Raw genomic sequence first — 14,978 nt, forward strand, 5'->3', positions numbered from 1 at the left:
CAGGACCCGCCAACCTCCGCTAGGGGCTCACCTCCAGCCATCACCGCCCCGCCCCGCCCCGCCCCGCCCCTCCTGAGCACGCGCACTGGGCAGGGCGAGGGCGCGGGCCCGGAGCGCACGCGCGGCGCGCCGGAAATCGCTGTGTGGTGGGGGGGCGCTGACCCGGAAGTGCTCGCGCGGCGGCGGCGGCGAGGGCAAGACACGCGCGCTTTGTTGGACTGAGGCGCCGGCTGGCGGGCGCCATGGTCTTCTTGACTGCGCCGCTCTGGCTGCGGAGCCGCCTCACCGACCGCTACTGGCGGGTCCAGGAGGTGCTGAAGCACGCGCGGGTGAGTGTGCCGCGCGCCCCGCGCCCCTGCCCGGCGCGCGTATGGGCCCCGCCGACCGCGTTGTCTCCCATTTCTTGACCCAGCATTTCCGAGGAAGGAAGAATCGGTGCTACCGGCTGGCGGTCAGAGCTGTGACGAGAGCGTTCGTGAAATGCACCCGAGCCCGCAGGCTGAAGAAGAGGAACATGAGGACGGTAAGCCCAGCCCGCGTCGGCCTCCGCCTCGCTGCCCCGGACCCTCCGGAGCTAAGGGCGGCGACTCTGACCCTGGAGAGTCAGCAGGGCCTCACTCGCCGCGGAGGCGGCCCCAGCCCGTAAGCCAGTCGTTCCTGTGCACGTGGTCTGCGAGGACCGGCCTCGGCAGCCCCGCCCTCCCCGTGGGGTTCCGCTCAGTCGGGGACACGTGCGCCTGCCGCTGGAGGACAGCGGAGGGTCTCAGCGCAGGGTCCCGGTGCAGCAACAGCAGCAGCAGCCTTGCACGGAACCTGCTGAAATGCTGAGTCTCAGCACCTCCCCACCCCGCGGGCACCCATTGAATTGAGAGCTCTTGAGGTGGGGCCCAGCAATCTGTTCTAACAAACCTTTAGGTAGTTCTGATGCGCATTCAAACTTGAGAACCACTGAAACACAGGAAGAAAGTTGACTTGAGTGTGTCTTAAGATTGAGAAAAGAATGCCTTGAAAGAGTCTCTTAGGCCCCACCTTGTTTAGCAGATCCATTCAGAGCTTCCCGATCTTTCCCACCTGCCTACAAGCCTTGACTTCCCTGTGGTTAAGGGAACGGACCCGCTGCTTCTGGCCAGCCAGGTCCTTTGTGAGGCCCCTCCTGCAGCTTCCACCTGGATTGTTCCACGCCTGCCTGGCGACACCCGTCTCACTGGCTGTCACAGTCCATCCGCGGGTCCCTTTGGAGCTGTGCCTGGCAGAGACTCTTGCTCATCTTTGGATAAACGTGTGGAATTAACGCTTCCCAGCGCATGACCTTCTTGCTAAACCCTTTAGAAGGAAGCTGGCCTTTGGGTAAAGAGCCCAGGCCTTTGCTCACGGTGTCTGTACTACAGCTTGTTTGCCTGAATAAAACACTGACTTTGGTATTTGCTTTTACAAAAAACCTTTTAATTTAGTTAGAACCTTTGCTGGGAGGTGTGGACATAACATACTGCTAGTTCTGAAGCATCTTAAAAATTTTCTTATTTCAGCTCTGGATTAATCGAATTACAGCTGCTTCCCAGGAACACGGCCTGAAGTACCCAGCATTCATTGCCAATTTAATTAAGGTACGGTTGAGGATGTGGTTCTGTTGCAACGCTGAACGGCTTCATAAGTCTTCCCAGTTGTCATGGTCCAGCAGCCCATACGGTGGGACGTTAGCGCCCTAACGTTGCTTTCATTCTTGGGGTGCAGTTCTAGCAGCTTCAGGGACTTGTCACACTTGCTCTGCCCTTGCCCTGTGGTACCAAGACATGGGCCTTGGTGTTTCCCCATCAAGAAAAAATATGGGAAGACTTGACTTTAAAGTTTAATTTCAAAGTTTTTACACTGAATGAATTCTGATGAGGTAGCAGATCAAGTTGAAACTCATAATGAAAAAGGAGGGGAAACATCTTGGAGGGGAGAGATGAAGCACGTGTCACAAAATCTCTGCATCTGGTGATTATCCTATTTTCTCTGCTTTTGTGTGCACTTAAATTATTTCCCAGAAAGCTGGGGGAGTGGGTGTTATGCTTCTGCCTTATACCAGACCCTGTCTCTGGCACTTCACAGAGATCCTCAGGGTAAGTGTGAGGGTGACACTTCCATTTGACTGAGGGGAGCTGAGGCTCAGAAAGGAGAGGGACTTTGCCCAAGGCCCATGGGTCCCACGTAGTAGAACAGGATCCACTCCTGCGTAGCTGCATTCAGTGCCAGGAGACCCTCCCCTCTTTTTTCTGCACTTCAGGCTCCCTGGCACTGTCCATCCGTTTTCTGATGTTTACTTGGTAGTCTGGCTCTCTTGTGGAAATCAGGAATGCTTGGTTCTGATCCTGGTTCCTCTGCTCGTGCCTCTTCTGTGTCTCATTTTTCATCATTTGTAAAATGGGAATTGCGGTTTCCTCTTCCCAGATGACTTAAAGGGTCACCCCCGGCCAGAAATCTCTAAAGAAGGCCCTTGGGTCCATGGCTGGCACCAGGAGCAATGCCCCTACCCAACCCCTGTCCACACTGACCCTCCAGGGTCCTGCTTCACCACTCCCCTCTCCCTCTGATGCTCACGTGATATTTGCTGAGGTGATTCAAATCGTAGGATGCTCAGCTGTGTTCCGAGTCTAATTATGTTTCACTGAAATGCATTTTTGATGCTGAAACAGACTCTGGTTCTCTTTCCAGTGCCGGGTGGAGCTCAACAGGAAAGTACTCGCAGACCTAGCCATCTATGAACCAAAGACTTTTAAATCTTTGGCTTCTTTAGCCAAAAGGAGGCGACAGGAAGGATTTGCTGCTGCCTTGGGGGATGGGAAAGAGCCAGAAGGCATTTTTTCCAGGGTGGCACATCACCACTGAAGGAGGATGCCGACACCAACTGTCCTTTGCAGCTGAGCATCTTAGGGAAAGGCTTTTCCCTGCTGTGATGATTATACTAAAATAGGGACTAAGAAGTATTTGTGAGCAGTGTAAGTCTGACTTGTGTTTGTGTTCCTTTACACTTCAGTTAACAGCCCTGAGAGAAAAGGCCTGTCTTCTCATTGGCACAGGTTCAGAAATATCTCACATGGATCTTGTAAATAAAGCTTGTGTGGTGTTGGGCTTTTTGAGCTGTGTTCTTTGGTGTCAGCAAACACACCGCAGGTGCGCCTGCCTGGGTGCCTGTGATGTGGTGAGTGAGGCTGCCAGGGTGAGAGGGGGTCAACTGAACATGCGCCTCTAGGAACCTTAGATCCTCCTGCAAGTAGGGGGTGGGGTGCGCCAGGCCTGTGATCTCTGGCCCTGCCCATCCCGCCTGTTTCCAGCAGGGATTCCACGGCTCAGCTCTTCAGCCACTCTGAGCACCAGGCTTCCTGCTGTCTTCCAGCCCAGCAGGCAGCAAGCGGGGTCCCAGTCTCACCTGAGCCCCCACAGGCAGGATGACCATCAGATTACTTGGGAAGCCTTAATGTAGGGTTCCAGTCCCTCTCCCAGATACCTGACTTCATTAATAACAGAGCCAAGTCCAGAAGTAACTTCTCAGCACTGCCAGTTGTGTCCCCACTATCCATTGCATGGGGCCAGGGCCTCCCCTTGCTGTCTCTGGGAGCTAGTTCTGCCCTCGGCCTTGTTCTTCTGCATTTTGAGCCCCTGTAGCTCCCACCTCCTATCTGGTCTGTTATCGGGCTCACCCGATAGCTCTCACGAGCTATCTCCTAGTACCAAAACCCAAGGGATACTGTCAGTCCTGGACCCCAAAGGTCACACACTCCCTTTCCTCTGCTTGCTGCCAACCAGGGTTCTTACCTCACCATTCCTCACACCCTCGGCCCAGGAGAGCTCTTTAAGCCCAGGGTCGCTGTCTGACTCCTGCACTTACCTGGCAATGCCCACCTGGCCCCACTCCAAAACTCCCATGCTGAGTCTTACGGTGATGCCCTCCTCTGTCCTTTGCCAGCAGTCCCCTGGAAGAAATTACTTCTTTGGACCCAACACCCACCTCCAACTGTGCACTCTTCTCCATCCTCGCCACAGGCCAACATCTCTTCTGGCTCCAAATACTGCAATGGCTTCCTAAGAGGCCCCTCCTCCTGGCCCTTGTCACGGTGTCTAATGATGGCCACTGAACTGTAAGCATTTGGAGGCCCGGGGCTGAGTCCTGTTTTGCCACAACCACTGCAGTGGCTGACTACACAGTTCATCAGTTCATCCACAGACAACAGGGTAGAGAATACAGAGGGTCCTCTGGTGTGGGGACCAAGTACTGTGCAGAATGCACTGATGTGGAGGAGCTGCCTTTTCTTTGTTCATCTCGGTAAAGGAAGATGGGGATGTGACAGACAACTGTGGGCTGCTCCTGGCACCCACGCCCCCTCCAGCCACAGGACCCAGTTTTCCTTTCATGCAGGCCAAGGACCAGAGCCTGGCTCTGACTGGCTAGAGCCATCAGCTCTTCCCTCTCCTCTAGCTGTTCAGGAAATGGACAGGTAATCCAAGAAGGCCCAATGAGAAGCTCTTTCCTGGGGCTTCTGGATGAGGAAATTATTCCTTTCATGGACAGTGTGCTGCTGTAGCCTGCAAAGAGGAGACATCCAGGACCTGGCAGCCTAGGGGTAGGGGAGACGGGGCACTGTAACCATGTTGCTCACGGGAGTGGAGAAGAGAGAGACTGGGTTTTAGCCTGCACTGTTCCTGAGCTGCAGGGTCAAGTCTCACTTGAGTGAAAGCCAGTGGTGGCCTCTGGGTTTGGGCAGGTTTGAGTTGAGTGCAGTTACTGGCAGATCCCAAGGGTCTGAACCTGCCCCCACCTCAAGCTGTCAGTCATCAAGGCCTTCCCACCATCCTTACACAGGTTCTTGCACTAGTCCTGGTGAAACGTTTAGAATAACTGTTCAGCAACAGACAACTAATACTGCATCTGACGTGACAGCAACACTGCTGCCTGGTGATGTAAAAACCACCAGAAGCTGTCAGTCATTAATCCTGAGAGCGCCTGCTACAACCGGTGGGGGAATGGAGGGTCAAATCCCTCGACGGCTTCCCGCTGTTTGCAGTATACAGTCTCAGCCTCTTCCCGTGGCCCCGGGGGGCATCCTAGCCTGGCTCCTCGCCCCCCAACTCGGTTAGAACTCACGCCTTTTGCAGTCAGTGGCTCTGTAGAAACACCGCATTATAAACGTTTCCAGCTATCTTCTCTCTTCCTGTGGACTCAATTCTGAAGGCAAGAACTCTGAATCTGGCGTTGTATCTTTACCCTAAACCTGGACTCAGTAAACGCTCGAGAGTAAAGACCATGCCAGCGGCCACGAATTAACTGGCAAACGTATGACGTTGCTGCTGGGCGTGGGCTGGGGACAACTTACCAGCGCGTGCGTCAATGCTTTCAGGCCGGGGGCCTCCGAGACCTTCGACGCCTCCAACCAAGCCCTCCCTGCTCCAGTGGCCCGCAGGGCGCAATCCCGGCAGAGGGAGAGCCGCCACCCCCTTACGGGCCCACGGAACAGTGGGCGCCCGCCGGACCCTGCCAGACCCCCAGGAAGCCTGGGGCAGCGGTGGAAGCCTCACGAGCTCCCGGTCCTTTGCGAAGACCGAACCACCGCGCCGAAGCAGTCCGGGCCCTAAAGGGTGCCCGGAGCCGGCATCAGCCACTAGTGCTTCCGGGTCGGGGCCCAGACCCCGGCCTCGCTCGGCCGCTGCGGGGCCCACTGGGTAACGAGCCCGCCCGCGCCTGCTCCCGTGCCGGGTTGCTACGTCAGCCACGACGCTGACGGGCAGGAGGCACAGCCAATCGCGAGAAGGCGGCGCCGGGCCGTCCGCCGGTCGAACCAATGGCACGTGGCGGGGCGGGGCGGTCGCGGCCGTAGAGCGTCGTGAGGAGCCGCCCTGCCGGGAAGGAGCTCGAAAGGGAGTCGGCGGCACAAAATGGCGGCGGCGGCGGCAGCGGCGGCGGCGGCGGGGACGGCCACGGCCGGGGCTCCGGGGCCGGCGGCCCCCGCGACAGCGGCCGGCACGCCGGGCTCCGGGAGCGCGGTCCCCGCGTCGCAGGGGGTGCTGATCGGGGACCGGCTGTACTCCGGGGTGCTCATCACCTTGGAGAACTGCCTCCTGCCCGACGACAAGCTCCGCTTCACGCCGTCCATGTCGAGTGGCCTCGACACAGACACGGAGACCGACCTCCGCGTGGTGGGCTGCGAGCTCATCCAGGCGGCCGGCATCCTGCTCCGCCTGCCGCAGGTGAGGGAGCGGCCGCGAGCCTCAGGCTGAGGTAACCGCCGCGCCGGCCGGAGGAGGCAGCCGGGCCCTTTGTTGGCTGCGAGGCCGGCCCAGCCGGACCCAGGCCCAGCGCCGACCCCCGACCCCTCTCATCCCGCCTGGGACTTGTGTCCAGCGCTGACCCCTGACCCCGACCCCTTAGTCTCCGCCTGGCATCCGGGACCCGCGACGAGCGCTGGCCCAGCTTCACTGCTACGGCCCACCAGAGGTGGCGAGGGAGGCAGGGCAGCAGGTCGGGAAGAGCCTTTGTGGACACGCAAGAAGTTTTAGTTTTTGGTTCTTTGTCAGGGGCCTCCTGAAACCCAGTGACTTAACTTCGAAGTCCTTGAATTATGCGTTTGAAGAGGATGGAAATCTTTCTCTTTTGTAGGTGGCTATGGCTACTGGGCAGGTGTTGTTCCAGCGGTTTTTTTATACCAAGTCCTTTGTGAAGCATTCCATGGAGGTAGGGGCTTCCTCTTGTTGTTTCCCACAGAAATGTGTTGACGGAAAAGCTGGGGAGTTGTCTTGCCGGGTAGTTCAGAGGAAGGAGAACGTGGTCGCAGTGTTGTACTTGAGGGGTTGGGAAGTCTCCTGTGCTGTAGCGGGGTTTCTCCTAAGTGGCCTTTTTCTCAGGGTACACCTCCTCTTTGCCCTCAACCGACCTTCTTCAGCTGTTGGAGACTCGTGATTGGAAATGTCTGTATGTTGCATTGCTTACGTTCCAGCACGTGTCGATGGCTTGTGTTCACCTGGCCTCCAAAATAGAAGAGGCTCCAAGACGGATTCGGGATGTCATCAATGTGTTTCATCGCCTTCGGCACCTGAGAGAGAAAAAGTGAGTCTTCAGGGCTGTCCTGAACACTCATCCCCTTGTTTTTACGGTTATTTAGTTACACTAATGTTCCTGAAACAAACTTAGGGGTGTGAAGTCTTAAACTTGTGCCCAGAGGAGGCCTGGTGCCTCGGGGGTGTCCAACAGACACTGTTTCATGAGTGAAGGGCCACGGGTAGCGGGACAGGGTACTGTGTCTACAGTTTTGGTCTCCTGGCTTGCCCACGTCAGGCTCTGAATGCTCTCAAGCTGGGTTCTCAACCTCAGCACAGTTTATGTTTTGGGCTGGATGATTCTTTGTTGTGGGAACTGGCCTGTGTCTTGTAGGATGTTTAGAAGCCTCTTCGGCCTCCACAGTAGATGCTAACAGTTCCTCCCTCAGCTGTGACAGCCGGAAACTTCTCCAGACATCACTGTGTGGTCTTGGGACAGCAGAGTTGCCCTCTGTTGAGAACCACTGCCTGGACCTTGGCCTCGACTTTCCCATCCTAAAACTGACGGGAGTCCTTTGTAAAACACAGTCTCAGCTGCTTAAACGTTTTGTTTCCATTGCTTCTTTGTTTTTTTGTTCATCTGCAACACATACATATACTTTGAGCTGGCGAAGGACGTGTGGTCCTTATGCGATGAGGTTGGCAGACCCTCCCTGTGCTCTGTCCGTGTTTATCACCTATAAGCAGAGCATGTGGGGATTGTGGAGACGGGCGAGTAGGTAGCTTAGGCTTGAGGAAGACTTTGCGGGTTTTGTTAGTTAGAGGAAGTGAGCTTCCTAAGTCCGTCTGTACTGTGTTTATAGTTGGTTGTCACTGCTTGGGGGTAATCATGGGACTTAATGCACTGTTTCATTTAACCCTTATGCAGACCACGTGCTTTGTCTTTGTAGAAAGCCTGTGCCTCTGCTGTTAGATCAAGATTACGTTAACTTAAAGAATCAAATTATAAAGGCGGAAAGGCGGGTTCTCAAAGAGCTGGGTTTCTGTGTCCACGTGAAGCACCCTCACAAGGTGGGTATGCAGCCCAGCTGCCACGTCAGCCCTCCTGAGTCCCTGCTCTATTCTTACGCAGATTAGAAACTGAAGAGGACTGAATGTCCTTGACTTGGTTTTCCAGTTTATATTTCTCATCTGAAAATGACTGTTTGCTCATTAGCCTTCCTGTATCATGATAATTTTAATAGTTGTTTTTAAGAGTTTTGGGAATTACATTTTTTAAGTTTGAGCTTTCAGAAATAGTGATGAACCTGTAAAAATGCAGTCTGTCAGTTTACATTTTCTTTTCTCAACAGATAATTTTCTAAAGTAGCTTTAGTGTTAACTTTATTTCTTGTTATGGAAGAACTGGAGAATTCTGGGCCCTTTCATTTGGAAATGCACTAACATGGCGCTGCAGGCTGCTCTGGTTTAGAAGCATGCAGTGCCGCGTGTACCTTCCACGTTACACTCAGACACAGGGCTTGTTTTTTTTTAAAGAGTGCTATTTTCAAGTTTCCATCCCCCTTTTATTGGCGGTTTCCTCATATCTCTCTTGCTTGTGTGACTTTCTGGCATTAATTCAAATTCTTGGTAAATTACTCCCCATAGATTTAAGAGCTTTTTCTTCATTTGCTGAAAGTGTTTTCACACCATGTTTTGTTGGCGACTGGGGTACGGAAATGTTCAGGGCAGGCTAAGCTCCCTGGTGGAAAATGTGTCGAAGACAAGAATGAGTATCAGCCGTGCACCGGCAGGACCAACTACGGTGCAGCTAGGTCCTCACGCGTTTTCGTGGTGCCTGGCTGCAAAAGCAGGTGGCAAGTGCGTCTGCAGAAACTGCCCTCCAGCCGAGCTGTGCAGCGGGCGTGTGACCAGGAGCCAGCCCTGGGATCTAGCCTGAGGCTCTTATTTGCTGCATGGACGCCCTCAAGATCTGAATTCTGGGTTCCCAAGGTTCTTGGTAATAACTGCCTGACCCGTATCTTCCAGATAATCGTTATGTACCTTCAGGTGTTAGAGTGTGAGCGTAACCAACACCTGGTCCAGACCTCATGGTGAGTTGGCCTTCCTTGCTTTACGAGACCAGCAAGGGCAGTGCAGGAGTGTGTTGATGCGAGGCGCTTGGGCAGGGGGTAGTCAGTCCCATGACGTGGTTGTGGGCTAGAGTTGTCCGAGTGCCCAGTGTTCCTGCCGGGTAAATTCCAACCAGCCTCCCAAATAACAGGCACTGGTGTAACGGTAAGGTGGCCCATCCCCTCCCCGACCCTCTGGGAGGGCGGTCAGTGGCTTCCCTTTGGGGGCCGTTGACTTGGCACCTTAGGGTCTTCCTTACAGGTGCCATCCTGGACTTAGTGGTTTCATATCTGCTGTGAAACTGCTTTTAACTGCTTCCATTAAAGAGAGTCCTGTGGGAGAAGGAGGGGTTATAAAGCTTCCCTGCAGTTTGGGGATTGATGGTAACAAAGCACATGCTAGAAAGGGGCCTGAAAGTGGCAGTTCAGTGCTGGGTGCTTTGTGAGTTTCCATGGAGTTAAGTCTGTGAGGGTCGTAGTTATGCTGCCTGAATTGTCTGGTGCTGTGCCGTGGCTAATGGAGAACCTATTTTGACTTTTCTTTTCTGTACTCTTTCAATCAAAGGGTAGCCTCTGAGGGTAAGTGACTAAGACTTCTCCTCTACTGTCCAAGCGCTTTGGTGCAGGGACAGCGGCCGTCCTCAGCCAACCCAGTGCAGGCTCCACCGAAGGCCGGCTCTAGACGGTGGTGTGCGCGCGGCAGTGTAGTGCTGGCCGACTGCTGCCGTGGCTCTGACGGTTGTGCTTCTTGTTAACCTGTCGTGCTTTGGTAATTGTATGACTAGAGTGATAACTGTCTTGACTTGAATTTTGTCCTTTAAAACTGCCATACCTGTGCAATAAAGATGCAATACCTTTGTCTTTAAAAAATAAAACAACAACAAAAACCTCTACAGAAAGCTGTACAAATTGGCTGATGGGAACTCAGAGTTTAGTATGGGAGGATATTATTATTTCTGGAAGTGCTAAAGTTACTCTTTCCAGCACCTAAGTGTTGACACATTCTAGTAAAAGGTGTGCATCTTTAAATAATTTCATGACACTTTATTGTAACTTATTTCAAATATAGCAGTTAAGTATATGTTTTGAGGACTTTTTTTTTTAGAACCTGGAAGTTCTATTTGAGTGTTAAAAATATTTTTTTATTAGAACCCAAAAGTTACTGATGGTTATGTTTATATAAAATGTTTGAACTTGTTTACTTGCAACTCTCTGGGACATTTGGCCTTGGCACCATCACACTGGCTTTTCTTTGGTCACCTCTTGGTTCCTGGAGCAGAGCTTCAGAGCCAGGTGCTGCCAGTGGCATATGTAGAATTTATCACTGAGAAATCTCTCCTTGGGTTTGTACATCAGTTTATCTGGGATTTAGGGCAGAGATAACCGGGGGTTGGGGTGGGGGGGTTCAGTCAGATCCCAGCATGACATGGCTCACCTGGGGGTGTGCCTGTCACTGGGGTGTGTAAGCACTAGATATATGACCTATTCAGCTGTTTTCTTGTGGAATTGATCTTCTGTTTTTGCAATGTTGATAAAGTTAATGAGAGATCTGATTTCGGTCTAGTAAATCTTAAAGAAATATATCTATATGAAAATGTTGAAAATGTAGCCAATTTTAAAACTCTTTAACTTTTTAAAAAATGCAAGTGTTTTGTATTTTTGTATGTTTTAAAATACGATAAAGTTTTTAAAATGTACTGACTGTGATGAAACTTGTATTTTGTTCTTTTATCTGCTCTTATGAATGTTCACTTTAAGACTCCTTGTTGAGATGGGACAATTTGGAAACAGTTCTTTCATAACCCTGAGAAGAGGGTTTCCCTCTGGGCATTGAGCCCTCCTCTGCAGACGCTCCCGTGCACCCACGGGCGTTTTCCCTTTGCGAGTGGACTCCGTGTGGAAGAAGGCGGCCAGGCTGTGAACACCTCTTCAAGGAAAAGGACACAAGAGGACCTCTTGGCTCAGAAAGGCCCTCGCAGGCTTTGTGCTCAGCCCATTCTTTTGAGTTTGCATGTTTCTCTGCACTACGGATTTTGAGCATTTAAGGCTCCTTAATCAAACACGTTGAACTGCCACAGTAGACATCTTTCTGAGGCACTGACTTTTGCATGAGAGCAGGCTAGAGGTTGAGAGGGAAAAGTAAAGTTAAACTCGGTTCTCTTTTATAGCAACACGTGTTGTTTGACATTCAGCCAGCTTTTAAAATTTTTTTCAGTAATTTCCCTGTCCTCCTGTCCTGTATTCAGAAAAAGCAGCTGGACTGTTTCTCCATGAACTTGTGAGGTTCCCAGGACTGTCTAGCTTTAAGGCCTGGCAGTAGACTACGTAGGGGAGTAGTGACTTTATGTAGATGATGCAGATGGGTATCGTGGGCTGCCCTGGGGTGTTGCAATTCTTCCTGCGTTTGGTTTTCAGGAATTACATGAATGACAGCCTGCGCACAGATGTTTTTGTGAGGTTTCAGCCTGAGAGCATCGCCTGTGCCTGCATTTATCTCGCCGCCCGGACGCTGGAGGTCAGTGGGCCACCATGGGGGGTTCCAGTCTGCTGCTTTCACTAGCCTCCAGTAAACTTTCATGTCATGTACTCCAAATCAGGCTTCTTGGTGCCAACAAGAAGCCTCCTTGTTGGTGTCCAGCAGGCTTGTGTTGTAGCACCCTGAGAATTTTGTTGGCGTTGAAGGAGAGTATCACAGTGGTATTTGTCTTTACAGATCCCTCTGCCCAATCGTCCCCATTGGTTCCTTTTGTTTGGAGCAACTGAAGAAGAAATTCAAGAAATCTGCTTGAAAATCCTGCAGCTCTATACTCGCAAGAAGGTTCTGGTTTTTTTTTTTTTCATGTAGTATGTTGGTTGTGTTTGACTAGAGGCATCCGGTTCTGAACTGCGGGCTCTGGCTTTCCCAGGTTGACCTGACACACCTGGAGGGTGAGGTGGAGAAGCGCAGGCATGCCCTCGACGAGGCCAAGGCACAGGCCAAGGGCCTCCTCCCCGGCGGCGCCCAGGTGCTGGACAGCACGTCACGGTTCTCACCTGCCCCCAAGCTGGGTGAGTGTCGGGTATGAGTCTGCTCCCTGCGGGGGTGATCCTCTCCTTCAGATTCCTTTGGGAATCGCAGCTAATCTGAGCACTCTGCAGGCTCCAGCGTCCCCATGAGCGCATGGTGATGTTTGAAGTGAGGCAGGCGTTCCTGGAGAGTTGGTTTTTGTATTCATCAGGAAGGGATGTGAACAGGCTTTCTGCAATGCAGTTAGTTTGTGTTTTGCTGAAACTCTCATAAATCTGGGGCAGGAGATGGTGTCAGCTCCTAGAGTTAAGCGTGATGCCCGTCCCCGGTCCCTGAAGCGAGGCAAGCGAGGCCTGTGGCCTTTCTGTGTCCTGCGGTTCTGAGTCTGGGCTGGGAGCAGGGAGTCACAGTCAGCACAAGCCAGTCTTGCCTGGCTAGCCAGTTCCCACCAGAACAATTGTGTGATGGCCAGGTTGTAACTTATCGTGCTAATTCTAGCAGAGTCCCCCAAAGAGGGGAAAGGAAGCAAGCCTTCCCCGCTCTCTGTGAAGAATGCCAAGAGGAAAATGGAGGGGGTAAAGAAAGCCAAGGTGGATAGCCCAGTGAATGGGTGAGTACCCAAGTGCCCTGGTGGGCTGTTGGGCTGTTGGGCTGTTGGAGCGACCACGTCTGGAACTGCTCCTGCCCTGTTCGCAGCTTGCCGAAGGGGCACGGGAGTCGCAGTCGGAGCGGGAGTCATGAGCAGAGCTACTCGAGGTCCCCATCGCGATCTGCTTCTCCCAAGAGGAGGTGGGTGCTGCTGGGCTCACGGGGGTTGCTCCTGGAGGGAAGCTGTTTCCCTAGGAGGTGAGATTGTCAGGGCAGGGCTCACTGGCTTGACGGTACTCTCCTGCACAGGAAAAGTGACAGTGGCTCCACATCTGGTGGGTCCAAGTCACAGAGCCGCTCACGAAGCCGGAGTGACTCCCCACCGAGACAGGCACACCGAGGTGCTCCCTACAAAGGCTCCAAGGTGAGGAGCTACCGAAAGTCCAAGGACTGCAAGTACTCCGCCCAGAAGCCTCACGCATCTCGGAGCCGGAGCTCCTCCCGCTCCCGAAGCCGCTCACGGGAGCGGGCAGACAATTCAGGAAAGTACAAGAAGAAAAGTCACTACTGTAGGGATCAGCGGCGGGAGCGGTCCCGGTCTTATGAGCGTGCAGGCCGCCGCTACGAGCGGGACCACCCCGGGCACAGCAGGCACCGCAGGTGAGGCGTGGGGTCTTCACTGAGGGCTGCTCTCTGGCCCTCGGTATGCACACCTCGGCGTGACCGGCCCTGGGCCGCAACATCGTGGAAATGGTGTTGATGCTGGGCTTTGCGATGAACTTGGAGATGGAGTCAAGAGGCCGGCCGGGTGCCCTTTGGGTTGTCCTGGGCCCAGCCCACACCTGGTGGCAGCACAGCCCTGTGCCTGCGGAAGCCATGGCAGGTGCGCTCGTCCTGGTGGTGCGGCTTGGTGCTAATGAGACTGTCCCTTCACTCCCATACCAAGGCCCAATTACGTCAAACCGAGAAAATGACTTTCTGAACCTTTGCCTATATTAGGTTGTACCTACATTTGGACTTCGCAGTGTTTCACGGTGAGAAAACGGCCTTAACAGCCCCTTATTCTCTGTCCATGTTGTAAATAAACGTGTTCAGTATGAGTTAAAGCTATATATGAAAACTCAGAACTTGAATTCTGTCAGCTTAAAACTTGTGTAGAGAATTCTTGATTTTTAAAATGTGAAGGTATTTAGATCTGTGTTGAAAGTCATATATTTTTATCTGTGTGATGCTGAGTGCAGGCCACCAGCTCCTAAATAGAGAAGTTTCCTATATACGCATTTTCCGTGGTTGAAAAACACAATTCTCTCTACTCAGGACATTGGGAACGTTAAAGAATTTGTAGTCTGTGCTCTGCTTGCTTGTCACCGTGCACGGCCCGCGGTACCCGTTCTAGTGGTGCGTCTGCGCTGCCGCCTCTGATCTCATTAAAGTATTGGATTTTGTACTGAGTTCCATGCGCCTGCTCTTCTGTGAGGCTTGTGATGGGTCTGAGCTGTCTGCCTGTTCTGACAAAGGCTGCTGCCCTTGGGGTGAAGGGAGGGTTTGAAAAGGATCAGATGGTTCGGAGCCCCCTTGCGCCTGAGAGACATTGGTTTATAACCCATTGCAGGTGTCTGTCAGGCTGGCAGCATCCAGGAACAAGGCACCTGGAGGAGTGTCACCCCTGGAGGTGTCCTCCCTGGGAGTGGATTGGTGGTGCAGGTAGGCACGGTGGGCCTTGGGGCTGTTTCCTGGTCCTGCGTGGGTTCCATGCAGATCAAGGGCTGTTGGAGCCTCTGTCAGCTCTCCCCAGTACTTCTGTGCAGGTGGGAGGCATGGACTTCCTGATGCCAGTGTGCCTAGAGAAAGGTGCCTGAGGTCAGTACAGCCAGGATGTGAAACCGACAGGGTTAGCACCAAGGGTCCACTTTTTTTTTAAACTTCCCTTACTTATATTTATTCTATTTGGGGAGGGTAATTAGGTTTATTTATTTATTTTAGGTACTGGGGATTGAACCCAGGATCTGGTGCATGCTAAGCACGTGCTCTACCACTTGAGCTATGCCCTCCTTGCAGGTGGCTCACTTTTTTTTTTTTTTGGCATCTTTAATACAGGTTTTTTTTTTAAACATTTTTTATTGATTTATAATCATTTGGTGGCTCACTCTTAAGGACCAAACCATAAAAGCCTGGGGAGGCCATACAGCTGGAGTGAGAGGTGGGCTGTGGACATGTTCATAGACCTTCCTACCTGGGAGCCAGAAGCAATCCCTCCCACATTA

General features: G+C 52.8%; 2 protein-coding genes across 4 annotated transcripts; both read left to right on the forward strand.

The window, feature by feature from the left end:
- Nucleotides 1-36: 36 nt before the first annotated feature.
- MRPL20 (mitochondrial ribosomal protein L20) lies at nt 37-3,114 on the forward strand. The gene is made up of 4 exons (XM_072975655.1): nt 37-329; nt 413-523; nt 1,527-1,604; nt 2,695-3,114. Exons 1-4 carry the CDS (start codon nt 243-245, stop codon nt 2,866-2,868), a joined length of 450 nt encoding a protein of 149 aa, XP_072831756.1. The 5' UTR covers nt 37-242; the 3' UTR covers nt 2,869-3,114.
- Nucleotides 3,115-5,816: 2,702 nt separating this feature from the next.
- On the forward strand, nt 5,817-14,166 carry CCNL2 (cyclin L2). Of its 3 annotated transcripts, none has more exons than XM_072975647.1 (11): nt 5,817-6,222; nt 6,632-6,706; nt 6,969-7,078; nt 7,959-8,079; nt 9,037-9,101; nt 11,535-11,634; nt 11,833-11,937; nt 12,026-12,167; nt 12,628-12,736; nt 12,823-12,915; nt 13,024-14,166. In XM_072975647.1, the coding sequence occupies exons 1-11, from the start codon at nt 5,911-5,913 to the stop codon at nt 13,376-13,378; spliced, it is 1,587 nt and encodes a 528-aa protein (XP_072831748.1). In that variant the 5' UTR covers nt 5,817-5,910; the 3' UTR covers nt 13,379-14,166. The 3 variants fall into 3 exon arrangements, with proteins under 3 accessions (XP_072831748.1, XP_072831747.1, XP_072831749.1); XM_072975646.1 differs by having other exon boundaries at nt 5,818-6,222; nt 12,625-12,736; XM_072975648.1 differs by lacking the exons at nt 11,535-11,634; nt 11,833-11,937; nt 12,026-12,167; ... (1 more) ...; nt 12,823-12,915; nt 13,024-14,166 and adding an exon at nt 9,685-10,816 and having other exon boundaries at nt 5,818-6,222.
- Nucleotides 14,167-14,978: the final 812 nt, after the last annotated feature.

Source organism: Vicugna pacos, chromosome 13 (assembly GCF_048564905.1).
Source record: "Vicugna pacos chromosome 13, VicPac4, whole genome shotgun sequence".
NCBI lineage: Eukaryota > Metazoa > Chordata > Mammalia > Artiodactyla > Camelidae > Vicugna > Vicugna pacos.